The 27,194-nt window shown below is 45.9% G+C and overlaps 2 protein-coding genes across 4 annotated transcripts in view; one reads left to right on the top strand and one right to left on the bottom strand.

The window, feature by feature from the left end:
* The window catches only part of LOC111154639 (lysine demethylase 1A), a 58,892-nt gene extending 37,838 nt beyond the window's left edge, over positions 1 to 21,054 (top strand). For 2 of the 3 annotated variants that reach the window (XM_022514393.1, XM_022514392.1), the window contains 11 exons: positions 8,144 to 8,286; positions 8,649 to 8,739; positions 9,941 to 10,075; positions 10,828 to 10,901; positions 11,842 to 11,953; positions 15,060 to 15,192; positions 16,844 to 17,031; positions 17,458 to 17,572; positions 18,869 to 18,996; positions 19,563 to 19,709; positions 20,590 to 21,054. In XM_022514393.1, the coding sequence (XP_022370101.1) occupies positions 8,144 to 8,286; positions 8,649 to 8,739; positions 9,941 to 10,075; positions 10,828 to 10,901; positions 11,842 to 11,953; positions 15,060 to 15,192; positions 16,844 to 17,031; positions 17,458 to 17,572; positions 18,869 to 18,996; positions 19,563 to 19,709; positions 20,590 to 20,775 (1,452 nt within the window). In that variant the 3' untranslated portion in view covers positions 20,776 to 21,054. Of the gene's footprint in view, positions 1 to 5,657; positions 5,670 to 8,143; positions 8,287 to 8,648; positions 8,740 to 9,940; positions 10,076 to 10,827; positions 10,902 to 11,841; positions 11,954 to 15,059; positions 15,193 to 16,843; positions 17,032 to 17,457; positions 17,573 to 18,868; positions 18,997 to 19,562; positions 19,710 to 20,589 lie in introns of all 3 variants that reach the window. The other variant, XM_022514391.1, reaches the window with a different exon arrangement.
* Positions 21,055 to 25,056: 4,002 nt separating this feature from the next.
* The window catches only part of LOC111154912 (leucine zipper protein 1), a 29,403-nt gene continuing 27,265 nt past the window's right edge, over positions 25,057 to 27,194 (bottom strand). The window contains exon 3 of the mRNA XM_022514868.1: positions 25,057 to 26,340. Within this exon, the coding sequence (XP_022370576.1) occupies positions 26,185 to 26,340 (156 nt within the window). The 3' untranslated portion in view covers positions 25,057 to 26,184. The remainder of the gene's footprint in view (positions 26,341 to 27,194) is intronic.

Below are 27,194 nucleotides of genomic sequence, written 5' to 3'. Positions count from 1 at the left end.
AAGTAACGGAATCTAAGCCAAAGGGTATCACTGATCATTGAGACACTGTCTTTTTCTTCACACTTTCCTGAATATAGAACAGGTTTATTTAGTCTAACAGTAAAAAGTTCTTTTCTAATAGAAATATCCAGAGAAATTGTCTCTTCCTTTCTTGGTATTAGAGGAACTTTTAACACATTTTTAACACGTTCGTTTCTAAATAATATACCAGTATTCTCCTCAAGTGTAGCCTACAACCAGCTGCTAATTCATGAACTAACTGCTGGTTACCAGTATGGGATGAGATAAATACCTAGTTTGTGCCAGAATGTAAAATTAACTACATCATTAATCACTGCTAGTTCAAATGATGACTTGGGGTAGTGGGGATGCGTAGCAAGACTTGAGTAAAAGAAGTGATGCTCCAGTTATGATCTGGCATAAGCTCCTCTCACCGGGACCAGCCCTTTGAGTGGCACTGTAGGAAACCTCTGTTGAGGTGGTGTGTGGTTTTCAGCATTTTATATACACAGGAGTATTTTTCCAGGTGAAATTTGCAGTTGTCCCTCAACTCTGATCTTTACAAGAGGAGGTCTCTAAGTCAGTTTGTTTGTATTTGGTGCCGTAGCCAAGTGGTGAGGAGGATTCTTCAAGCACTCTCAAATTTAGGAGAAAATTTGTCACAGCTTTGAGTTCTTTTTACCTTAAGTTAATCAAACAGAAGAAGTCATGTTAATGTTTCTGTAGTCTAGTTCAGAGTAGAAATGGACAACTCTTAACCAGTAGATTGGCTTTTGGCTTATAGGACAAGAACTAAAAGCTTGCAGTTCCATTAATTTTGTTTATAATTACGAATATGTTTCTTGACTTTGGAAACCTGAGGAGTAAGTACATAGGTCAGTTGCTTCATTCTCTCATTTCTTAGGGGAAGCATCTAGAGCTCAGACATGGTCACTCCAGTCAGTAATTTATAGAGCCCGGAATACATTGCCTGCTAGCCCAGATCAGGTTCCCTGACAGACACATGTTTTATTGTGCTTTGCTTTATTGCATTTTGCAGAAATTGGTCCCTGCCTTTTTATACAAATGGAAGATCTATGGCAGCCCTGCATAGAGCCAAGTTTCTCGGCACCATTTTTCCAACAGTATTTGCTCACTTAGTGTCTCTCTGTCACATTTTGGTAATTCTCACAATATTTCAGATTTTTTCATTATTACTTATTATGCTGATACGTCATCAGTGATTACAACTTACTGCGAGCTTGGCTGATGGTCAGCGTTTTTTACTTCACTTCAGGCTTGTACATTGTATTTTAGACATGGTACTGTTGCACACTTGGACTACAGTACAGTGTAAACATAACTTCTGTATGCACCGGAAAACCAGAAAATCCATTTGACTGACTTCATTACGGTGTTCTGGAACCAGACCTGCAGTATCTCTGAGGTGTGCCTGCCCTTGTGCTGCATGTCTGGCTGACATTTCAGAGAAGATGGGCACTGGACTCAGTGCATTCAGTCCGGCTGCCTGTGTGACTTCATCAGCTGAGTCTCCTCCAAGAGCTTTCTTTTCAGTTACTCTGAGGCAACAAGCCCCACCCCCGCCCTGTCCCCCCAGAGTGGACATTCACTCAGTCATTGATTTTTCTTTAATCAGCTGTTGAATGAAATGGGATTATCTTCCTCCATTTTTCGTGCACGGCCTCGGTGCAAAAGAGGGTGATTCGATGATTCTGTTGTTAGTATACAGAAATCAGTTCCCTCATCCTGCACAAAGTTAGCAGTTAAACCAGAGTGACAAATATCATTTGTAATATTGTCTTTAGGACCTGTCACCAAACCTAGTCATTTGGCTGGTACACACACAAAAATGGCACAGCAAGTGGTTTTTGTTCTGTTATCTTATTATTGTTTTAAACACAATCACAAGAATCCCTGGAAGAGTTCCCTTCCTTATTCTCTCCAGCCCTGCGCTGGCAGGTAGAATGTTGAGCTTCTGTGTTTGTTTTTGACAGAAGCTGCTTTTATGGCTCCAGATGACTAGAACAAGGGCTTTCTTATTTGGTTCTAATATAGGACGTCCCTATAAATAGAAGTTATCTTCTAAACCTGTAAAAACAGAGCTAATACAGCAGCTGCCCTCAGACTGACTGATGCTGGAGTTATACTCTGAACTCTGCAGTGATCAGCTTTAACTGGAAATGGAGATAGTTGGGAAATAGGCTAATTCATATTTCAGGAATATTTTGGGAGTCATCAGTGAGGAGACTGAAACATGGATTGGCGGGGAGATGGGGTAAATGTTTTCAGCGTATCTCCTAGACAACTAGTAACTCAGGGGTTTTATTTTTTTATTTATTATTATTATTATTTTTTAAGATTTTATTTATTTGCCAGAGAGAGAGAGAGAGCAAGCTAGTACACACAAGCAGGCAGAGAGGCAGGCAGAGGCAGCGAGAGAAGCAGGTTCCCTGCTGAGCAAGGAGCCCGATGTGGGACTCGATCCCAGGACCCTGGGATCATGACCTGAGCCGAAGGCAGCGGCTTAACCCACTGAGCCACCCAGGCGTCCCTAACTCAGGGGTTTTAAATTCTAGTTTTGTTTTGGCTTTTTTGAGTAATGAAACAGCATCTTAATCAAATTACTTCAGTCCTATAGTATTTTGCATTATAAAATCTCTGGTCTCCATTGAGGGGAGGGAGTTGGGTTTTTTGTTTTTTGGGGTTTTTTTGTAGTCTTTGTTTTGTTTTGTTTTTTTACCAAATGAGGCCCAAAGACTCAGTAACAACTTGGAGAAAACAGATCTTGATTTTCTTCTTGGGAATAGCTCATCTGTTATGAGGAAGAAAGAACATTTGAAAGGTAAAGAGTGCCTTTCAATTAATCGGCCTTTTACGAAGGCCATTAATTGGGTATACTCCATACCTACCTCAATTCAACAGGTTGTCATTTGCACTTATATGGAGTGATGCTTAGGTTAGTTATACTTTTGACACAGGCCCGCTGGCCTTTTCAGTTTTCCTATTCCTTTGTGGAAACAGTTTTGGTATTTTTTTTTTTTTTTTTTATAAGATTTTATTTATTTGAGTGCGGGAGTGTATGAACTGTGGCGGGGGGGGAGAAGCAGACGCCCCGCTGAGTAGGGACCCCCCCCCCCATGTGAGGCTTCATCCCAGGACCCTGAGATCATGACCTGAATCAAAGGCAGAAGCTTAACCTACTGAGCCACCCAGGCACCCTGAGTTTTGGTATTTTAAAGGTGGTTTTTCTCTAACTTTTAAAATCTTCCAATCCCTGCTTTTTATAAACGTAAAAATACTGTGCCTTCAGTATTCCTAAAGTTGCAAAATAGTTACTTTCCTTTCAAATATAATTATAATACTGACTTTGCTTTTCTAAACTTTACTAATTTATTCATTCATAAGAATTTACAGAGCACCTCTGCCGTGCACTAGAAACTGCTAGAGTGAACTCCTTGGACATGCGTGTGCCGTCTCCACGCAGCGTAGTTACTGCTTTAGAGAACTCTGTTATTTATATCCCCTAAAAGATTCTAATGAAATGAGAAAGTGGGAGTGGACAACTGTCTCCATTTATAAAATCACAATGAATTTTATTTGGATTAAGGATATACCTGTTGTCCTTTTTCTGCCTTTAAGGATAATCGCCTATCTCATTGCCTTTATTTGAGAATCTGAATTAGAGACTTCAGATGTAAATTTTTCTTCCAGGTTTTACCAAAGGAACTAATCCTTTTTTTTTTTTTTTTTAAAGATTTTACTTATTTATTTGGCAGAGATAGAAAGCACACAAGCAGGGGAAGTGGCAGGCAGAGAGAGGGAGAAGGAGAAGCAGACTTCCCACTGAGTAGGGAGTCTGATGTGGGGCTCAATCGCAGGACCCTGGGATTATGACCTGAGCTGAAGGCAGACGCTTAACAGCTGAGCTACCCAGGCACCCCCCCCCCAAAGGAACTAATCTTAATCTTTCGTTTTATCATAATTCTAGAAGTGCATGGGAGTGGGAGAGATAGATTTATTGTAACTTCTGTTGGCCACATTTGGCCAGTACAGCTGTTTTTCATTGTGTAACTCTTCCTGAGGCTTTCTGGCTAAATCTCCAACCTTTGGGTGCCCGGAACCTAGCTGCACCTAACTCCCTTTTGCTGTGCTGCTGGAGAGCTTATGCACACAGGAAGCAAGAGAAATGGACAGGGTTTTGAAGACTTAAAGGGTTTGTGATGATAGAATGTAACCAGAGGTAGAACTGAGGAGAGCTGTCCTTCCTCTGAGATGACTTCCTGCAGGATTAGGACCCTGTCCAGAAAATCACTTGGCTCTCCCTAAATTTATTCTGCATGGGCTACATACCCAGGCTGCTGTTCCCCGTCCATGCTCAGGGATGCTCCATGTCATCTCTACAGGACCAGAGCACTTAGCATTGTACCTGTTTAGAGCAGTGGGACACACCAGGTTCTTAGTTTGAAGGAACTGTTCGGAGTCTTTCATAGAGAAATAAATGGCTCTGAAAAGTCATAATCAAAATTTATTTCAAAAAAGGTCTGTTTCAATGATATCCTTTTTGTGAGTCTTTGCTAGAGAACAACATTAAAGATACTTTCCCTTCTTAGTTTGCTGTTCTGTTCTCAGTATGTCATAGAAACCCAGCTGCCAGCAAACCTGCTGCTTAGCCCCAGTAGTCGTTTGCTGAGTTCCTTTCTCAGGGTGCAGTTTGAGAAGCTAGCATAGAATAGTCAGGTAAAAGTGAAAATTATTGCGACTTGTGTTTAAAGATTGCCAATATTTTGGCTCCTTCCCATAATTATTTATGGAACTAACAGTTCAAGGGTTCTCACCAAGGGGAGGGCGGTGACCTGAAACAGGTACTTAAGAAGTGCTCAGGGGCTAGTCAGTTGCTAAACTTGTTTTCCTTGTGTGAGTATGTTAAATAGAGCATACCTGACTAGCTTAATTTTAGAAACAGATTCAAGATTTAAATATACCAAAAATACATTTTGTTTTTTTCCCCAGTGTTGGTTTCCTAATGGACAACTATTTGCTATTTTCCAAATATTTTAATTTCAAAGTGGGATTCTAAAGTTAATGGGATTAAAATCCAGGTTTGAAAGCTATCCCTGGTCTCTTTGGCAACAGTCCTAAAATTTGCTTAACTAGGTGGAAAATGGGTGTGGCCTCAGTACTCTTCTCTCGTATTCTGGAGAGTGGAGTCTCCAGTTAGAGCAGGGGACCCAGTCAGCCGGCCGGAGATGCAGCCTGCCGTCCTGGTGTCAGCAGATGAGGCGGTCATCTTTTAGTTTGGTTTTTGTTTGTTTTTGTTGTTGTTCCTGTTACTGTTCTGTGTTTTTCCTTTTCTCTTTTCTTGAGTTTTGCTTTATTCCTCACTGCTTTTTGACACCATCTCCCTTTACCACACTCACACCCCACCCCGCAAACTGCCTTTCTTTTGCCCATTTCTGTGCCTTGACTTTCCCATTTCGGTTTCTATACAATTTGTTCCTTGTTTCTCTGGTGGATGCAGCTTCCGAGCTAACAGAATGCTTCTGTCATGCTGTGTGTTTAAAGCCTTGATTTTACTGCTGTCATACGAAACTAAATTTGACGTGGCTGTTGGGCTGTTATTTACAGTTTATTTCTCTCTCTGCTGCACTGGTTAAAAGGACACTGTCAAGGTATTTTTTTTTATAATTTTTCAAATCATTTTCTTCACTGTTTACAATAACCCATTAAAAGCTTGAAACTTAGATCTTTCCCTTCCAAAGATCCTCTCCATCATACATTCACACTGGTTTGTTGTTGTAGAGTTGCGCCTATATGTTGGGCTGGTGCCATTTGAGTTTTTGTCATTGAAAGCGCATGTAAAAAGGTTTTTTGTGGGGTGGGGTGTGGGTGGACTAAAGGGGAAAGTGTTATGAATCAAGTGGGCTGCTCAGCAAACAGAGGGAAGAAACAAAAGGTCAAATTTGGTCCCTCTAACCTTGACAGTGTCCCTTTAAATGTTTCTCTACCACACACCCTGGACCCCGGTTATTGAGCCTGAGTGCTGCGTACTTTCTCAGTATGAACCTCCCTATGTGACTGTCACCCTAGCTACAAAGATTAAAGCTTGTCTGAAGCAAGCCATCCAGTTGACACTGGGAGAGCTTTAATCTGTACCGTTTGCACACTGCGTATTGGCACATTCTGCCCTATTGCAGAGGCACATGTGATCTGGTCCCTCTTGCTTCCGTAGCATCCTCTTGCTAGGCTTTTTTGAAGCCACACATAGAAATATCACTGTTTTGTCCTCTAGGAAAAGCAGTCATGCACACCTCATCTGGGATCAGTTCAGATCTCATAACTATATAGCTCTCATGTTAAAAATGTAATTGTTTCCTTTTTAAAAGAAACACCAAATTTAGAGTTTCTGGAACCGTCTTTGGTAACATCATTGCAGGAATCACAGCAAAATTTCAGCATTGCTGTGAGCTGCTCTGTATATGACCCATCACATCAGTGAGGAAAAGCGGCTGACAAGAAAGTAAATGAGATTCCTGACAGGCGGGTCTCTTCCATCAGCTGTGATAGCTGTGTAATCAGAACAATTAGGGATGTCTCCAGGAGCTCCTTCCTTTGGCCATGGAGCTGAATGGGTAGGTCAGATGTGTTTGATCCACCAAGTGTCAGGTACTGCTCGTATAGAAAGTGCACCATGCATCCCAAGTCCGATTCTCTGCCTTATTTCTCAACCAGAAGATTCTGAGGGATTTATATTTCTTATGCCAAGGGGGATTCTCTAATTCATAAAGATTTTCTAATCGCTCCCATCTTTGGTCTTTTAGAATTTGATGCTTTAGAATGTGATTCTGATTGGGTCAGTTATGGTGTTGTATACAGCTCCAAAAGAGAGTTGCAGTTCTTTTCCCTTTCTTTTTTGGGTGCAGATTATACTTCTTGCCATATTCTTTTGCCACACCATGGCCCATCATGTAGAGATACTCGTGTGACCACCCCTCAGTGAAGGGGCAGAGACTAGGTCCTTAAAAGTCGTCTGTTTAATTAGAAGGGGCAAAAACGCAGGTGTTTCAAAGGAGAGGTAGAATCTTACTGTGGTGATCTCATCCACAAGTTACCCCTGATTGTAAAACATCACTCCTCCTTGGCCTTAGTGTTTATTAGAATGTTCTTTAATGCTGTCTTCTTATTACCAATTTTGGGTTGGCTGTAAAGTGAAATTCTATATTTTGAATCCCATTTCCCAGTTGATGCCCAGTTTATTCTAGCAAGAGATGCTTGCTTTAGACATACTTGCTTTGGATATGCTTTTTCCTTCTTGCTACTGCTGTGAATTCCGCAGTAAAATTGCAGATGCAGTTTCCTTTAGGACTGAATTAAGCAGTAGCAGAGGGATTTGCGTCAACCAGCTGGTGGTATCAACAGGCACCGGCAACAGCAGGGACTAGGAATGTGGTCTTGCAGCTTGATGATCTGCTTTGCAGTCTGCTCTCTTCCTGCACAGTAATGAGCCAGACCTGGTACCTTAGTCACGCATAGTCTCAGCACTTTGAACATTCAGCTCTGAACTTAATTGGTGCCATAAAACACGCTGTTACTCTGCAAAAGCATGAAGGTGCTATTGTGTTCTTACTCATCGTCGTGAGTTTCATTTCTCTCTTCCTACTCCCACCCGAAATTCATCTTGAGGGAAAGGCAATACCTTGGGCTTCTTATTTTTCCATCCTGCCCTTTTTCTGGAAGGTCCTCAGGTGTGTTGACATAGTTTTTGTTCTTTGAGACTTTTCCAGTGTGTCGTTTGCATGTCGGCCCAGCTTCTCTCAGTGCATGTCAGCACTAGGACACCTTGTGCCCCATGCGACTTCAGTTAGCACCAGCTAGCACCAGTGTGAGTCCTGTGGCCATTAATGGAGGTGGAGTCCCAGCTCGGAGGCCAAAATTGGGAGCATAGAAAATATCAGGACCAAACATTTCATACCTCATTTAATGGAGTTGACCACTTCATAGAAAAGAAAGTTGGCATCATTGTCCTCAAAGGTTCCCCCTTTGAGGTGCATATTTTGACCTTTGAAACTGTGGAGCATGTGTTTTCATGGATGATTATGTTCAGTCTTATTATAAGGACCAACTCTGCTAAACTTCGGATTTTCAGGTTCCTAAAGAAAAAGATGAAATGGTAGAGCAAGAGTTTAACCGGTTGCTAGAAGCTACGTCTTACCTTAGTCATCAGCTAGACTTCAATGTCCTCAATAATAAGCCTGTGTCCCTTGGCCAGGCACTGGAAGTCGTCATTCAGTAAGTACTTTGATACTGCTTATTGTATAGCGAATTCCACTTAGAGATTTGCTGTTTATGCTTTGATGTTTTCAGCAAGCCTTATTTGAGCTAGTTTTCACGTATTTTCATGTGAATTAATGAAGTCTCGAAGTAAAACCATTTTTTAAAATGATCCTTAAGACCCCTCTCAGTTCTAAAATTCACAGCTTTTATGGTATTGAACTATATAGCCTAGAAAATAATTTGCCACCTGCCAACTTTCTTGTTCCAAAGTATTAGAAATTTCAGTGGGCTTTGATGTCCTTGAATGTTTTTGATGCGTTCCTGTCTTGGGCTGCAAAGCCGCTGTGTGCCCCGGCCGTATGTATTGTCTCTTTTAGGTTACAAGAAAAGCATGTCAAAGATGAACAAATTGAGCATTGGAAGAAGATAGTGAAGACTCAAGAGGAGTTGAAAGAACTTCTTAATAAGGTGAGATTTTATATATTCTTCATAGCTGAAGATGTATTAGTGCGGGTTGAGGGGGCTTGAGAAATTTTCCAGTTTTGTTTTTTTTCCTCTGCAGGGAGAGAAGGTCCACGCAGCTGGGACTCATTATTCTTTAAAAAAAAAAAAAAAAAGTGACTAACAAAAGACATGGTTTTATCGGTCCGTCTTTCAGTATGGTATTATTGGCAAGTTGTTACCAGGGGAAGTAGATCTTTCCTGTGTCAGGTTCCCTTTGGCAAAGCTAGCCCAGCGCCCTCTGCTGGCTTCTGTGATGAGAGGGAGATCAGCTGTGCTGGGGTCGAATTCCCACTGAGGAGGATGACGAGTCTGCATCCGGGACCATAATTCATTGCCATAATTATTTCGCTGGAGGTGCCAGTTATGGGGATAGTCCTCAGTGGTGTGTCTGCTGAGGGCTCTTCTTTCCCACCACTTCGCAGAGGCCTGGTTCCAGCCTGGGAAACCACTTGGTTCTCTCCCGATCCTGCCAGCTGCGAATGTAGTATCAACTTGGGAGAAAACATGAAGTGGGAAGGCCCTTGGGGGGAGCTTTTTAATGCAAAATCTGGGTGCATCTTGTGACCATACTCTTGCCTCACTCTCTCACTGTGCTTTGTTTCTTCCTTCCTCCTGTCCAGTGAGAAGAGGTCTGTGCCCACCTTCTTCATGGATTGTGTGTGGCACGTGTGAATTGAACATAGGCTGGAGGACAACCAGCTGGCAGGATAGCTGTGGGGCCCAGTACCATCAGAAAGCTGAGAGGCTAACATTAGGAATGGCTCTGGAAGGTTCTGTGTGGTGGTATAGCCTTTACATAATTTAGAAAACAAATCATGACAATTTGTTCCCCAAAACAATAAGTTTAAGTGGTGCTTTATCCTGGAATTTGATTTATATATATATACACATTTTTAAATTAATGGAACACTCCTGGTTCTCTGTTTTAGAAGGCAGAGATGATCTTACTTCTCTGATAATGGTGTGATTTCCTATGTGTTGAACTGTATAGGATTTTTTTCCTGTTCTAAAATGTCATGATGTAGAAGAGGTATTGAAGAGTTTCAAGGACCTTGCGTTATAACCTGTTTTGGTATACTAGCAGTTTAGGGGGGACCGACACATGTGATTTGGAGATGGATTACATCACTATCCGAAATGGTAAATATGTATTTTTCCCTCTTAGATGGTAAATTTGAAAGAGAAAATTAAAGAACTCCATCAGCAGTACAAAGAAGCATCTGAGGTCAAGCCACCCAGAGACATCACTGCTGAGTTCTTAGTGAAAAGCAAACACAGAGATTTGACTGCTCTGTGCAAGGTGCGGTATTCATACATGCCTGGACGGTTTTCCTTGGAATCCTAAGAAAGAGTATAGATCTGGGAAACTTTGGAAAAGGGAGAGCCACTGACCAATCACGGGTGCCTGTGGTAGGAAGAAGAGGATTTAATACACAGGAACCAAGGGGACTGAATGGGTTAGTGTGGTTTGAGATATGCTTTTTCTGCAGAATTTCTACATTGTTTTCACAGTCTTGTGCTTTAACTTACATCTCAGTGTAGTTCCCTGTCATAGTTTGTCCCTGTCAGCTTAGAATAGTAACATAGACTGCAGTCATTTGATATCGGAACTCTCTGGTCAAAATCCCTTAGTATCTCTCAGCCGTGGGATCTTAGATTCTGTAATCACCTCATCTGTGACACAGTGTTAATACTTCTCCTTTGTAAGAGATCTAAAATGCTTTATCCTGTGCTAGGGACATGGGAAATGCACAGGAAGTCGTAGTTGCTGGTCTTTTTCACTCTTTCTTTGTAGCGCACTAGTGTGCTAGTCTTCCTTTATCTCCTCCTCCTGCACACCCTCTCCCTCCTCTGCGTCCTGCATTCATTCCGGGCTCACATTGTAACTGGTCTCCAAGAACAGCCATCCCTGAGCCCTGATCCAGCTTTAAGCCGAGGCACACTCGCAGATGTGACCTGGACAGGGAGGTGGTCCAGGCCTTACACTTTGAGGTATAAATGAGATTGGTCTCTGACCCATTAAGATCAACCCAGTTCTCTTAATTTTACCAGGAATATGACGAATTAGCTGAAACACAAGGAAAGCTAGAAGAAAAACTTCAAGAATTGGAAGCCAATCCCCCAAGGTGAGGAAAACACACAAATGTTTGGAAGAATAGCTTTTGTTGTTCTCCTCTGTCATATTTAGAGGGAAAATTACAAAGCACTGTGGGCTTTTATTTATGTCCAGTGAATGGATTGTGATTTTAATGGGTAGGAGTGTCTTATTTAAATACATTTGTTTTTGAAAAGATAAGCTTTCTCCATAAGATATGGTATTTGAATGAAATATACGGTCTTCCTGTGAGTGGAATAGAAGGTGGTATTGCTTTAAATTCCCCTAATTCTGAGGACTAGGAAAGTATTCTTCTTTGTTTCCATTGGATTTTTGATAGTGAGAACTTATATGCTGGCACTGTCTGTGCTCCATGGTGCATCTGGCCTCCAGTATTTCTACTCTGTTCTGGAGCTGGGGATGCTACCCACTCTTGCTCTAAAAAAAATTTTTTTTTTTTTTTTTGCTTTATTTATAAAACAAATAAGCTTTTATAATGCCAGGTACTGATATGAAGAAGTTTTTTCTTTGTAAGATTTTTAATTATTTATTTGACAGAGTGAGAGAGCGAGCAAGCACAAGCAGGGGGAGAGGGAGAAGGAGAGGCAGACTCTCCACCAAACAGGGAGCCCGACATGGGACTCATTCCCAGGACCCTGGGATCAGGACGGAGCCAAAGGCAGATGCTTAATTGACTGAGCCCCTCAGGCGCCCTGTCTCTACCACCGCCGCACCCCCAGGCAAATGAAGCCTGATAGTAATTTGCTTTATGTAGTGCGCTTGGCACTGCTCTCGGCACCAGTAATAAAGGAGTTTATGAGACAGATAAGGTCCTACTTTTAGACTTGTAATTTCTTTGTATAAGGCACACAGTACCAGGCTTAGGTTTTCCGTTACTGAGATGGTCCCCATCCGCCCACTGAGGATAGTAGTCCTTTAGTGACCTGTGCCTCTCTGTTTTCATGTTGCAGTGACGTGTATCTCTCCTCAAGAGACAGACAAATACTTGATTGGCATTTTGCAAATCTTGAATTTGCTAATGCCACGCCTCTCTCTACACTCTCCCTTAAACACTGGGACCAGGTAAAATTCCTTTATCATTTATTTTGTTGCACATGTCTTTGAGAGGAGTCTTAGGAGAAACTTAATTTGTATGTGTGTGTGTTTAAACAACTTAGTTAAGAGAGGATTTACATTACATACAGTTTACCTATTTTAAGCAAACAAGTTCAAGTTTTGCCAAACGTACATAGTCTTAAATCACCACCATAATCCAGATACAGAACATTTCCATTCTGGAAGGTTCTCCCTTGCGTCTTTGCAGTCAGTCCCCAGCCCTCCCACTCCTGGCCCAAGACGGCCCCTGATTTCCTTTCTGTCACTGTAGTTTTAATTTTCCTTGAATTGCCTATACGTTGAACCATATGGCATATGACCATAGAGAATGTAGCCTTGTGTGTCTGAGTTCTTTCACTTAGCAGAGTTGCCGAGATTCACGTGTGTTGTTGGCGTATCAGTGGTTGGTTCCTTTTCATCATTTAATCTGTCATGTGGTGCGCCGGAGATGGCTTGTCCGCGTAAGCTGGTGCGCTGGTGAGCACTTGGATTGCTTCCAGGCTTTTTGGCTGTAAGTGACTGGAGCTGCTGTGAACAGTCACATCTTTCTTTTGGGTATATGTTTAGGAGTGAGACTGCTGGGTCTTAAACGTAGATTTTTAACTTTATAAGAAACTCCAAACTATTCCGAATTGCATTCCCACCAGCAGTGTATGAAAGTTCTAGTTGTTCCACGTCCACATGGACACTTGGTACTGGCAGTTTTTAAAAAAATTCAGCCATTCTAAGGGGTGTATATATAGTACCTTTCATTGTGGTGGTAATTTGCATTTCCCGAATGATGGGTGATATGAAACACCTTTTCTTGTACTTGTCATTTGTGTGTCAGTTCTTTGGTGAAGAGTCTGTTTAGATCTTTTGCCCATTATTTTATTTTATTTTTTAAAAGATAGATTTGTTTATTTATTTGACAGAGATCACAAGTAGGCAGAGAAGCAGGTGGAGAGAGAGGAAGAGAAGCAGGCTCCCCACTGAGCAGAGAGCCTGATGTGGGGCTCGATCTCAGGACCCCGAGACCATGACCCAAGCCGAAGGCAGAGGCTCTACCCCCTGAGCCACCCAGGCCCCCCTGATCTTTTGCCCATTATTTTAAAATCTAGTTGTCTTCTCATTAAATTGTGTAAGAGTTCATTATGTTCCTTTGATCCTTGATATAATTCCTTTGTCAGATTTTGTTTTGTAAATATTTTCTTCTGGTCCTTTCCCCTCCCCCCCTATTTTCTAAATGGTATCTTTCACAGAGCAAAACTTTTTAATTTTAGGAACTTCGTATTTCCTCAGCTCTCTTTTATAAGCTTTGTGCTTTTTGTATCCTAAAAAATCTTAGTCTAAACTTAGATAACTTGTTTTCTTCCTGAAGTTTTATGGACTTAGCCCTAATGTTAGGTCTGTGATTCATTTTGAGTTAATTTTTGTGTACAATGAGATATGAGGGTAGGGTTCATATTTTTCCATATGGTTTCTAATTATTCTAGCACCATCCTTTCTCTTCACTTGTCTTGGCACCTTTTTTGAAAATCGGTGACCATGTGTGAGACTGTTCATGGTTACTCCTATTCACTCATTTGTCCACATGCCGCTGTCATATGGTCTTAATTACTGTTCCTTTATGGTATGTCTTGAAATTAGGTAGTGTAAGTTCTCCAGCTTTTTTTTTTTTTTTTAATCTTTTTGTCTACTTTAGGTCTCCTGTATTTCCATAAAAATTTTAGAATCAGCTTATCAGTTTCTATTAAAAAATGCCTTCTGGGATTTTGATTGGTATTGGTATATCTCCACTTATTTAGGTTTTTTTAAATATTTTTCAGCCATGTTTTACAGTTCTCAGTGTACAGGTTTTACACTAGTCTTTCGTCAAATTACTGTTAAGTATTGCAAGTGTGAGTTACTCTTGAACTGGTGAGAAGTCACAGGGCTTCTTAGAAATTAAATGGCTCAATCTCTAAATCTGAGACTTTGACCAGACCTAAGACTACAGAAGTAAATATTAGACTTTTACTCACGTATTTTCATTTCCATTGTACATTTTGCTCATAAAATTAGTTTGAATTCTTAATCTTTAGGTTATACTTCCATATTCTTTAGTGTTTGACTTAGAGTGAGCATTGGACCTATTAGTGGTAAAAATCTTACAGAATTCCAGTTACAGAATAGACAATTACAGTTGTTGCTGTTGTTTTTCCATGTATTACTAAATTAGACCCTCATCACTGATTTATCATTTGAAGTTTCAATATATATCCATTCGTCATCTTATTAAAGTCCGGGTGTTGGTGAATTGAACTGATCAGTATGGGGAGCAGATGAATCAGTCACTAAGTAGTGAGAGTTCTGCCAACCCCAAATTTTTTTATCTAATTCAAAAGAATCATGCTGTTTTCTCCCAGAAATTTCATGAGATTAGAAAATACTGACTAGCCTTCAAAATTTTCTCTATAGAGAAAATCTTTCAGTAACTTCAAAGAAGTAAGATCATTTTGGGACTCCTTCCAGGCCAAATGCTGACTTCTTTACTATAGGGAGCCTCTTGGGCCAGTCTTTATAATCCCAGATTGTTTTTATCTAGTTTGACCAACTTTAGTTTTGGAAGCCTTCCTCATCCTTCAGGTCTGTAAGTTTAAGAAATAAAAACTGATTTTGCTCTCAGGTAAAAGAAAACGTAATTAGGGTGGTGAATCTGATATTCTGCCAAATCTGTAGTGTATTCAAAAGCCAAACATCTGAATTTATTGAATCCTCTTTCTCCAAGAGATCCCACCCCCCAACCCCCAGGTAGTCCAGACTGAGGGGTTGGGTGTGAGACTGTGAGGAGAAAACTCAATCTAGGGAAGAGCAAACTGCCCTAATGTTACTGCTCAGAGATGGCCATTAGGGACACGTAAGCATTTTGTCTTCTCCCTCTAGTTTCCTGGGACAGCTGTCACCGAATACTGAATGGTGGTTCTTTGATTTCTGCCTTAGAATATTGACTGTTTTCCACAAACCGTTGTTTTTCAGTGTTAATCTTACAGAATTCAGCAGGATGTATGGCATAAATTAAGGAAATATGGATGGACTTTTCTGTCCTCTTTAGGATGATGACTTTGAGTTTACTGGCAGCCACCTGACAGTGAGGAATGGCTACTCGTGTGTCCCTGTGGCTTTAGCGGAAGGCCTAGACATTAAACTGAACACAGCGGTGCGGCAGGTTCGCTACACGGCTTCAGGTATGTCCCTGCTTCACTGGGGTGATAAGTCTCTTACTCTGAAACATGGTACCAATCTTTTGTTGAGTTTGACCTACAGAAAAAAACATTAGGTACATTTCCTGATAAAATGTCGTATCATTATGACTCGTAATTTTAAAAATTTGTAATGACAAAAGGATTGAGCCTGTAGAGCCTTTGGGCAGTTTGATCCATCGTTACGTATATCAAAAAATTGAGGCAAGTTTCCAATTTGTGTGTGAATTACTTTGATATCATAACAACTTCCAGTGAGTTTGGATTTTTTTTTTTTTTTTTTTAAAGATTCATTTATTTGTGAGAGAGAGCAAGCACAAGGCAGGGGTGTTGGGGAGAGGGAGAAGCAGACTCTGCTGAGCAGGGACCCCCACATGGGCTCGATTCCAGGACCCCGGGATCACAACCTGAGCCAAAGGCAGATGCTTAACTGACTGAACCACCCAGGCGCCCCACAAAGTGTATTCTTAAAGACTGGGATTGGGGCCTCTGGGCACAGTGGGACCCACTCCTTGTATTTTACCATCTGGGTGTTCCTCTTTGGATCCATTCTAGCCTTTCCCGTTCAGAGGGGCTAACCGCTCAGGTTGGTTTCTGATACTGGGAGCATCACACTTCAGAGATGGCGTTACCCTGATTCCCACAGGCAGAAGGCTCAGTGCTCACTGTTGCTGGTTTCAGGGCACATTTAATGCGGAGCACAGATATCCTGCTGTCCACCCACCTCTGGAATCAGTAGTCGAGAATCTTGATGAAAGCGAATCACCACAGTCCCCTGCCCCCAGGGCCCTCATGGCAAGTGGTGGTGTGGCCATCAACCTTGCTTGCCCTTCATGGCCGCTCTTCTAGAATTGCAGAGATGACCACAGATGTTCTTATTTTTACAGCCCCCGAAACCATTTTCCATTTGATTCCCCTCATTTGAAGCTTCGAGCTGATGTTGAGGCCTATAGCCTTTAAATAGCCTTTTGCAGGCAGGTGAAGAACAGTGGGAAAGGGAACATGAACTGAGCTTTTCTACCAGTTTTGAACTGTTTATGTATTTTCTGAAATCTTCTGAAATGAATGGGTACTTACGGAAGAAGAAAACACCAATGGGTAAAAGGCACTCTTGTCAGTGCCTTAGCTGTGGTCCGCTCTGAGCTTTCTGCAGACTCTGGCAAGCGAGGCCTCCCGCTGCCATCTCCGGAAGAGCAGGCCCTGCGCGCCGGTGGCGTCCGTCGGTCTGCGCCGCGGTCTTCTGGGGTCGTTCGTCTCAGTCCTTAGCAAGCACCTAACCACCGTGGGGTGGCACTGCTTTTACTGTTACAGACCTTTATTCTTCACTTTGGTCACAATTTACTTAACCCTTGGTAACTAATAAGGCTGTTAGCCTGGAAGATGACCAGTGTATGAGGAAGGGCAGACAAGTAAGGGGGTGGGGAGCCGGGACTCCGGAGCTGACTGTTAGCGTTTGAGTCCTGGCGGTTCGTACCCGCAGGGCCCTGTCTAGTCACTTCACCGCCACCTTGGTTTTCTTGTATTAAAAAGTGAAGAGAACAGGATATTAATGGGATCGTGTGTAGATGCTCCCACACATGGAATGTTCTGTACCATCCTTATCGCCAGTAAAGTCTTTTCCCTCCAATGTCTCTAGGGTGTGAGGTGATAGCTGTGAACACCCGCTCCACGAGCCAGACGTTCATCTACAAGTGCGACGCCGTTCTGTGCACGCTGCCCCTGGGGGTGCTGAAGCAGCAGCCCCCCGCCGTCCAGTTTGTGCCGCCCCTTCCCGAGTGGAAGACGTCCGCCGTCCAGAGGATGGGGTTCGGCAACCTGAACAAGGTACTGGCCCTGGGCATCCTCTCCACGTGCCCGTGGTGCGGTTAGCGAGGATCATCGGGGTTTGCATTTCTGCATATTTTGCTGTGCTCTCGGCTCTGAGAGAGGAGGGTGAGAGGCCTGTCAGTTCGCTCATTTCCGTTCATTTCAGTGCCTGATTTTTTTAAAATAAATACACACACACACAGATAGATAGATGAGGACTGAGTCTTCAGGGATCATTTTGCAGACCTAAGCCTACAAAAACAGCTCTAAATGTTGTCTTCAATAATACGTTCATGACAGGGATTTTTGGGCTTATGCGGAGAGTAGATGAGAGGAAACTTTGGTAAGGTCTGAGAAGCGGTAGTTCCTGTCGAGGCACAGCTCGGCTTCAAGCCATGCTCTCTGAGCCCTGTCATCAGTTCACGGGCTCCTTTTTTACAACAGGTGGTGCTGTGTTTTGACCGTGTGTTCTGGGATCCAAGTGTCAATTTGTTCGGGCACGTTGGCAGCACGACGGCTAGCAGGGGTGAGCTCTTCCTCTTCTGGAACCTCTATAAAGGTAACTGCTTCCTGGTTTTAATTTTTTTCATATTCTTATAGGAATAGAGAATTAGGAATATTCTGGGTTTTCTCAAATACATATTGTATTGCTTTTTTTCACTGATTCAACCAGCAATCCCAGAAATTCCTGCTAGGTGCTGGGGATATGGAAAAAAACACCCCAAAAACCCATCATCAAAGAGCTCACATCCTAGTGGGAAGTACACTAAGGAGGTGAGCCTTCTAGGAACAGGGCTGTAAGTAGAGGCCCAGGGCACTGCATAAGGAACATGAAGAAGAAAACCCAGCCAGGAGGCTCAGAACCAGGGAAGCTTCCATAGGGGAAACTTTATTCCTAATTCTCAGACTTTTGTATCTGACTGGCCCCTGAATCTTTTGACTACTTCCTTTAGAACGTATGTATCAAACCCCTGCCTCCTATTTTAATTTCTGATATAACTGGATTGCTCTTCTCTGTAGGTGCTTAAAAACGTTTGTGTGTGTGTATACAAGTGGATCTCCTGTCTTCTACCTCAGGGCGTCTGTGTGTACTGTGTGGTCTGGGCCTGCAGAGATTTTTTTTTTTCTTCCTTCTTTTTCTCCCTAGCTTGGCATACTCTGCCCAGCCTTTCTGGCCTTGACCTGCCGCGCTTTCAGAGAGGCCTTCCAGGACACACATACTTCTGCTGCCTCAAACTAAATTAAGTCCCTGTATTCTTTTCTCTGTATATTTTGTTTTTCTTCATTTGCTTTTATCAGTTCATAATTACAGCTGTGTGATGCATCTCTATTGATCCGTGGGGTTGTTCAGTCTACTTCCTAGCTTTTGTGTCCCAGCATCTCGTCCTTTGCCTGTTACACAAGTCTGTTGCCTAAATAGTCTCTGAATGAGTGGGCGAAGATGCTGATGGGCTTGGAGGGGTTTGGAGTAGTTAAAAGGATGTAGCTCTTGTCATGGAGCGAACTAAGAGTGGTCAGGGCTAAGGACTCTATGCCTAAAATACAGGATTACCTTTTGGGGTTTTTTTTTTTAGCAGGGTCTGAAGTTATGTCTTCAAGATTTCTGTATTCTGCAAAATTATAAGCGTTTCAGTACATGAGTCACACTCTACTGACTAGAGTTTGCCAGCTGCCTTCTAAGGGATAGATTTTGAGTTGCAATTTCAGAAACCTGACTTGTCTCTTGCAGGAGTATTGCGTGTCTGTCTGTGGGTCCTCCTGTTTCCGGGTGCCCAGAATAATGTAGGGCCTGATAAAGAAGTTCTTGAGGAAAGTCTGTAGGAAAACCCTGGAATTGTTCTTTCTGTTTCTCTAGCTCCAATACTACTGGCGCTGGTGGCAGGAGAAGCTGCCGGCATCATGGAAAACATAAGCGATGATGTGATTGTTGGCCGGTGCCTGGCCATCCTCAAAGGCATTTTCGGCAGCAGCGCGGTGCCGCAGGTGAGTGCGTGCGAAGGGCCACGTGGGGATCAAGGTTCACACTAGAGCAGGGTTTGACACAGCAGTTTCAGGGCAGTTTCAGCCGGAATTGAGAGGTGTACTGGGTTTCCATGAATGCGAGTGTTTGGTCTGTGTGTAAATGTGGGATCAGGAAAGCCCCCCTGCCGGCCCCATCCGGCGCACCTGCACGTGGAGTCCTGCCACTCCTGCCTTTGAGTCAAAAGGGCCAGACTCCCTCATGGAAGAGTAGCTTGGTACTTTGTTCTGTTCTTTAGGCCCAACGAAAGAAGGCACGTTAATGCTTCATGGGAATTAATGAGAAAATAAAGGTCAAGTCCCGGGTAGATGTATAGACTTCCTAGGCAGGGGAACGCGGATGCTTAGTTGGAAGCCATTTGTGTGTTTGAAAGCGGAAGCATCAACCCGTCAGCTAACTCATGTCTCCTGCCTCTTTGCCTTTGCTGCTCTGTCATACCCCCGCCCCCCACCGCAGCTTTCCCACCTTTCAGAGAGGACTGGTTTGTCCTCTGCCCTGTAGTAACTCCTGCTCCTGCTTTTTTCTTCAGCCCAAGGAAACTGTGGTATCTCGCTGGCGTGCTGATCCCTGGGCCCGGGGCTCCTATTCATATGTAGCTGCAGGATCTTCTGGAAATGACTATGATTTAATGGCTCAGCCAATCACTCCTGGCCCCTCAATTCCAGGTGCTCCACAGGTAAGAAACTGGCAAACTACCTGGGCTTATTTGGGAAAAGGCCAGTATCCCAGGATTTCAGGGTAAACAACATGCCACAGGCTTTCCTTTTTTGCCGGCGGGGGTTGGGGAGGCAGGGGGAGGTTCTGGTGCTGGTGGTTAGATTTTAGTTGTTCTCTCCTTGGACCCTTTCAAATGACCAAGAGCAACATCAAAGGGAGGACCAATATTCTTGTGTCTGATTCCTCACATTCCGGCTCTGTAAATCTGGGCAGTCCATATTCAGAATGGAAGAATCCATAGGGTAAGCCAATTACTTTTCCCTTATTCAAACTTTTTCCCCTTAAAAAAAAAAAACATTTTTAGTTGCACCCCGTTTTGTAATGGCTCACAGGATTGTTGCAGGGTGTCCGTTGCTAGGGACACGTCAGTCTCCAGGACATGCCCCTGAGGGGTCCTTGTTTCAGTGCCAGACCCAGCTCCAGAGCTCAGGACCCTGTGAGCCTGCTCTGGAGCTGAGAAGCAGGGGTGTTCCTGAGTTAGACGCTCGGTTCTGTGGCAGAGTAATCAGGAACCCCTGTGCCCCAGGAGGTACTGTAGGAGGCAAAGGAAGCTCTAGAACTGGGTGTCCCCCAGCATCCAGTGATAAGTAAGAACAGGTCCAGTCCTGCTTTACCCTAGGACTAAGGCTGGCTTGGCTGAGTTTTACTGTTGCCTTTCTACTTTGGTCATTTCTAGAATACTCGCTGATGAGGGAGATCCTTTTTGGTAGAATGATGGTCTGTGACTGGCAGGGCAGCCTTCGAAGGCCGATAGGAATTGGGCAGTTCAAACACAACAAAAAGAAAAGTTCCTGTTCGCAACTGGCTGATCCTTCTCTCCATTTGTTTTCCCGCGATAGCCAATTCCACGACTCTTCTTTGCCGGAGAGCACACGATCCGGAATTACCCAGCCACCGTCCACGGCGCTCTGCTGAGCGGGCTGCGGGAAGCAGGAAGGATTGCAGACCAGTTCCTGGGGGCCATGTACACTCTGCCGCGCCAGGCCACACCAGGCGTCCCCGCACAGCAGTCCCCAAGCATGTGAGACCGATGGGTTCTGAGGGAAGCAGACACTGTGAGTCTTCTGCCGTGAGAGCAGAGCTCTTGGAGCAATACTGGATCCCACTAAGGAACTCATGATGCCAGGTGGCCAAGGTGGTGGCCTCCTTTGAGTGACTTAGAGCTAGAGGGGCAGTTGTCCGTTTGTCTGGAATTCGGTGTTCTTCCTCAAGACTGAGGTAAGCAAGCGTCGTGAGAGGACATCGTAGTCTCTTCGTGTGTGGTGGTTTTTTATATTTTAAAAATAAAGCTTCATATAAAATTCTTTCTCGTTGTTTCCCCTTTAGATTTATATAACGGGTGCTGTGCCTTTAGAAATGCCAGTTTTCTCCATGTTTAAATACGGAGGATGTTTATATAAAGGCAACAGATGGTTTGGCCAGGTCTGAAGGCAGGGTTGAGGGGAGCCCCGCAGAAGCAAAGGGCTTTGTGATCCTTGGAACTAGGGCATTCCCCATTGGGACTGTGGGGTCACTACGCCAAGAGTGTGAAGCTACAGGTCAAGCCTAAGGAATCAGAGGAGACTCTGAATTTTTAAAATAAAACAGGGCACAGAGTTTGGGTGGATCTTTGAGAGACCATTCCGGCTTTACTCCCCAGGTTCCCTCCATGGGTCTGTGCTAACTTTCCACTCTTGTCCAACACACTGGCATAGAAGTTTTAGGACGTGTTACGCAAGCAGATCAAGGGTTTAGATGACTTAGCTATCGTTGTCAGTCCCCTGTCGCTGCTGTTAGCAGTGGACCACAGCAGGCGCTGAGGGAAGATTCCATTTCCTTGCCTTTTTAGCTTCTTTGCGGCCCCTTCCTCCCTCTTCAGAGCACATCACTCCAGTTCCTGCTTCGCTTGTTCCACAGTCCTGTCTCCCTCGTACAAGGATACTTGTGATTTCACGTAAGGCCCACCCAGATCATCTCCCCATTTCAAAATCCTTACTCATGTCTGCGAAGTCCCTTTTGTCATACAAGGGAACAGTAACTGTTCCTTCTCAAGGGCTCCTAACACTGTTACTACAAACGCACGTACGTTATCTGTTTGCTTTTACTTGTGTCAGTTCTTCCTTATAATTAGCCTAAATGAGGTTTATTCTTAGTAAGATTTGAGGGTTGCTACACGGGTGGGCTAACGATAGGCTAAAGATGGGGCTAAAGGGGGCTTCCCTTCGTCTTCGAGTGACAGCGGCAGGGGAATCTGTACTCCAGGACCAGGGCGAGTGGTGGAAAGTGTATAGACTTTGACCTACGACCTGTGTTTAAAACAAGGCACGGCTCTGCCACTCACACTGTTACCTCAGGTGGGTTGTCCAGCGTTAGGTGCTTTAAAACCTTTGGTTTTTAAATAAATGGCATAGGCACCTTGAGACAGAGGACCGTTCCACAGGAGGACAGACAAGCCTAAAACTAAGAATCCCAGCAGCTGTTTGCTGTGTGTCAGGCCATTATGTGGGTGCTAGACGCGTCCTCTTCCAAGCCCCAGCATGTCACCTGTCCTTGCAGCATCACTGATTAGTTGGTTTATCAAATACAGTGAGATACACTAGCTGTGCCAATGCCCAGACAACAGCTGTACTCAGGTGACGACAAAAATGGCACCAGGGACTCACACACGAGCACATGGAAACTAGGGAGCTTTATTGGTTACATATCGTGCCGCAGAGCCAACAGCAGAGCCAGCAGCCAGCATTCGAGCCCGAGGATACGTGCAGACAGGCAGCTTCCACTATACACATGCACCCAAGGCGCCCTGAGTCCCTGCTCATGGCTTCGCCCTGGTTTCCAGCAACAGAGTCCGGCCTCCTTGGTCCCAGGCTTGGAGCAGGAATGTAGAAGCTGCTGCACCTAGACTCCAAGGGGCAGGGCTGAGGCCAGAGCGCCTGCCGAAACGAGCGGAGGGACTCGTGGACTGAGAGACGGAGGCCCCCCCAGCAGAGGGGTCTCTGATGCATCAACAGTTCTGTGAGGGCTACTCTCCCAGCCCTCCCAATCTTTAAAATACAAAAAAATAGACTTTATTCTCTTAAAAATACATTCCTTTCAGTACATGTTCTGAGCTGTGAAGCAGCAGGAAAATAGGGCCCCTTTCCTATGATCTTGGCTGTGAGGCTTTGAGGAGAACGCTGGGCCCCACCGGGGGTTGTCAAAAGATAATCCCTAAAAGCAGCTCTTCCCAAGCACTCCTGTCAGAGTAACAACAAATCCCACATCCACAGAGGCTCTGGGTCCCTGTTCCTTACTGGGCAGGGGTAGCACTTGCCACTGACCCACCACACACAGAGCACTAATGCTGCCCCAGGATCCCAGGTCCTAGACAACAGAGGAGGGGGAGGATTTATGTGCGGACTTGTCGGTGACCGAGGCCGGAGTGGCGGGCCTCGCTGCAGATCCCCTTCAGCCCGCGCTGGCTCACGGTCAGGCTAAAGCAGAAACAGCCATGGCTTCCTCGCCTGCCACCCCTACAGCTTCCTCGGGTGGTTTTAGTGCCAGAGTGGTGAGAGCGCGGCCTCTGGCGTCCAGCCACCTCGCATACTTTCTCCAACCGCGCAGCTCTGAGCACAGGCGCCCCGGGACCCCTCCCGCAGCCAGCCGCCGGCCGGCGAGAGCTGCAGTTAGAGGCGCGCTGCGGCGGTGGCGTGTCCTGAGAGTGGGCCTGTGGGTCGGGACAGCAGGGATGTTCGGTTGACCGGACAGCTATTTAATTTACTAGGTCTCCCCTGTTTGGTGAAAGTTTCCTCCAGGACCCCTGACCGTGAGGTCCAGATGGTCACACACAGGTTGCTTTCCAGAAAGGGGCCTTTGAACTTTGGAATTTGAGAGCCAGCCTTGCCAGCCACTTGAAACCCAGAGGAACCGAGCCTCCAGCCTTCGTTTGCTATTATAAATGGTATCGTCTGCAATGCTGAGGACACTTAAAAATAAAATCTATTTTATAACGGTTCTAGAAAGTATGCAGAGTAAGGAAACACAGTATTTATCCTGAAATACTCGTTACAATCAAACCCTATTGCACTCAGATTTTTAAGACAGCAGCCCCCAGCAAGAGGGCAGCACGGCTGTCCCTCTTCCACAGAGCACTCTGGGGGGAGTGGCAGGTGCTGATGCTGCTGCAATGTGGAAAGATCCAGACTTTGGCACCAGGAGCTACAGCACCAGAATCCAGGGCTCCAATGCCCAAAGATGAGAATTATTGGCGACATCTCTGTAGGCATGGCTTGGCACCCTTTTGTTTCCACCAGCAGAGAGAGGCCGCAGAATTCGTTTCCTGTAACCTCCGCTGACCACCGCAGAGGTCCGTCTCCTTCGGACTCTCAAGGTTGCCAGCCAGTGAAGAGGAACGGCTGGGAGGCTGCAGGTGAGAGGTTGCAACCTCGGGTAAGCTAGTTTCTAGCCAGTGACCCAGGAGCAGCAGCAGGAAGAGGTTCTGAAAAGAGCATCTTGAACTGAGCGTGTGAGGCAGCACAGTGGAGAGAGAAGCTACACGGCAATGCCCTTCGGCTGGCAACTCCAGAAAACGGAAGTCGGTGCACAACTTTCCTGCTTCTGAAAGGAAGCTAGGTGTGCCCCGCGCCGTCGCCAGGGTCGCCAGGTCTGATGGCAGACACGGGCGTGACGAGCGCTGGTTCCCACCGAGTGCAGGCCGGGAAGATGCTCGCAAAGCCAGCAACACGAGATGGCCGACGGGGGTCCAGAAAGCCAGGGAGCGCTGGGAGTCACGTGGGCACAGAAGCCATCTGATCCCATCTGATCCAGACCTCCGCTCACAGACCAGAAGAACGAGGCCAGTGGAGCTTCGCGGAGTCCATCCGCATGATACTAAAACGTGGAAAGAACAAGGCCCACGAAAACATGGCAGGAGAGAAGACACCTTCCCTGAACCCATCTGGATCTACCTTCCAGAAGCAGAGTGAGCCCCACAGGACAGTGTAAACAGAATCATCTCAGAATGCCAGACTTAGGACCCTTAGAGAACATTTCAGAGAATTCATTTTACAGATAAGGAAACTGAGGCCCCAAGAGGACAGTGACTGCCCAAAGTCACACAGCAACACAGTACAAAGCCATGAAGAAAACTCCGCTTTCCTGACTGCTAGCTATGCTCTTTCCCTAGGAAGGAACAGTGTCTGCGTCATTACAAGCAGCCTCCGAAAAGGGCTCCCTTCTTCGAACTGAGCGTTACACAAAAAGCCGTGCCAAGAATATATGGTTCTTTGTAACTGCCGCGCCCCCCCCCCCCCATGACTGGTATAAGAAAACTAGTCAATTGTTTATTTGTGTGGCTTCCTGAAAGCTTTGCTGCATTTTGCACTGTACAAACCTGGGGCCCTCGATAGGCATTTAGTATGACCTGTCCTCCAGTGAAGTCCTAACGAGTTTGCAGAAGCCAAGGGCCCGCTTCTGCAGGAACGCCTCAGCCTGGTAAAGTGCAACACCTCCTCCCCGGGGCGCGAAGGAAGAGGAACGAGTCCATGCCGCTCATGGAAATATTGCTTTGTGGAGTGACGGGAGACGCTTCTCCCTGCCCACTTTCCCCCTTGCTGGGCACTTCTAGAAGGCAGAGTACACTGGGTCAGGCCCAGTTTAGTTCCGGAATATTCTGAAGGGTGGAAATGACGGAGTTGGCCTGAAGTCTCCAGCCGAGGGAGAGGGGCGGGCAGTGCCAGCAGCATTATTGGTGCCCAGGAAAGGAGATGCGTGAGGCTTGTGCGCTTCCAGGTGCCTTTGGAAGGTGAGCAGAGAGCCAGGGGAGGGGGAGGGATGACATCATTCCGATAGGTGGTACCCGTGTGTTCCGCCCCGGGGGGCCGCGTCCGAGAAGCGTCAGCCTGAAGGGTGCTCCCACAGTCCCTTAGAGGCAGCACAGGCCTCTTCTGCTGTCCAAGTCTGAGGAACGCCAAAGGGGAGAGGAGCGGGTGTCCCCCCGCCCCATGGAGCCGACGGCTGTGGAGTCTCAGCGGGTACTCGGGCCCCGAGAGCAGACAAGGAGTGAACGGGGTGCAGTGAGGAGACTAAGAAACTAGCCACGCTGAAGGGGCGCCCCCTGCCCCACCGAGGAGCAGGGAAGGGCCTTCGGCTGCTGTTGTGTGGTGAGGATACGAGGGCTTTCTATAGCTTTCCCCGTCTGGGGGCCAGCGGGACCTACGCGACCTGGGGACAGGGACGAGGAGAGAGGACTCATGCATCGGGGAAGGCTGGGCCTGCGTGACTTAGGTCCAGCTTGTAGTTTCGGAGCCCTCTGGCCAGCTGGCAGAACGACCTGAGCCACAGCCAGGCCTGCCGTCGTCTCCCAGCCAAGGCCTGGCGTCCAGCCGGGTTAACGGGCCTCGCATCCTTCGGAGGGCAGGAAGGCAGGAGGGTGGAGAAGCGGGAGCCCAGGGGACAGCAGACCTCACCCAGCCGGCTCAGTTGTCCTCGGCGCAGGGCCGGGCTGGCCGTAACCGCTCCTCGGCCCGGGCTCGCCCTGATTCTGACAGCCCCGGCTTCGCAGGCAGCTCACACCGCTCCAGGGGGTTGTGCGGTCGCCTGTGGAAACCGGGTGTGCAGTCGTCCCCGTCCTCCTGTGCCAAAAAGGACAGAAGTGAGCTGTGGAGGACAACAGCAAGTGACAAGACATGCTCATTCCCTTCCCCAGGGATCCTCTCCAGCCCGGCAGAGTGTAGACAGACCACGGGACGGGCCAATTTAAACATTCCTTGGAAACGAGGGGAACCCACACCCCTCCCCCCGGGCTGCTGGGGCTTGTAGGGTAGGACAGGGTCTGGGATGGGGGCACGGGGCCAGCCCCAGAAGCAGGGGCCCGGCACGCCTTGCGCTCTGCATGTGCAGGCTGCGTGCTGCTGGGGGTGAGCCAAGTCCCAGCTTGGGGAGCAAGGAAGTACACTGGAAAGGAAGCCAGGTCAGGCTCCTCCTACTTCCCACCCACAAACTACCAAAAAGCCAGAGCCCTTCCCTTTCAGGTCCTCATCCTCTCTCAGATATCCAAAGCTTCGGGGACCTAAACACACTCCCCCCCCACCCGCCCCTTTCACTCTTCTTGTACCAAAAATTCTGCCTTTTCAATGTTCTCATTGGTCCTTCGAGCAAATGCAGATCGAAGAACTCAAGTATGAGTGAGCAAGTTTCAAGTTGGCAGGGTAGAAAGTGCGTGATTCAGAAACAGGAATCTTCGATTCACATCTTAGCTCTTCCAGTAATTCACTCAGGCGGCCTTAGGTAAGGCACTTTGGGTCTCTGACCCTCCATTTCTAGATCTAAAAAATGGGGCCAATACCTGCCCACAGAGCTCTTGGAGAGACTGAGACGGTGTGGACGTGCGCTGTCAGACGCTGAGTGCCCTGTGAGGAGTTACAGGGCATTTCGAGTTAACGCACCATCACGTGCCTTCTAAAAAGGAAACAACATCTGCGTCCAA

The sequence above is a fragment of the Enhydra lutris genome, unplaced genomic scaffold, assembly GCF_002288905.1.
Source record: "Enhydra lutris kenyoni isolate GAN:26980312 unplaced genomic scaffold, ASM228890v2 scaffoldscaffold38, whole genome shotgun sequence".
Classification (NCBI taxonomy): Eukaryota; Metazoa; Chordata; class Mammalia; order Carnivora; family Mustelidae; genus Enhydra; species Enhydra lutris.
This window is presented reverse-complemented; position numbering and strand designations above follow the sequence as displayed.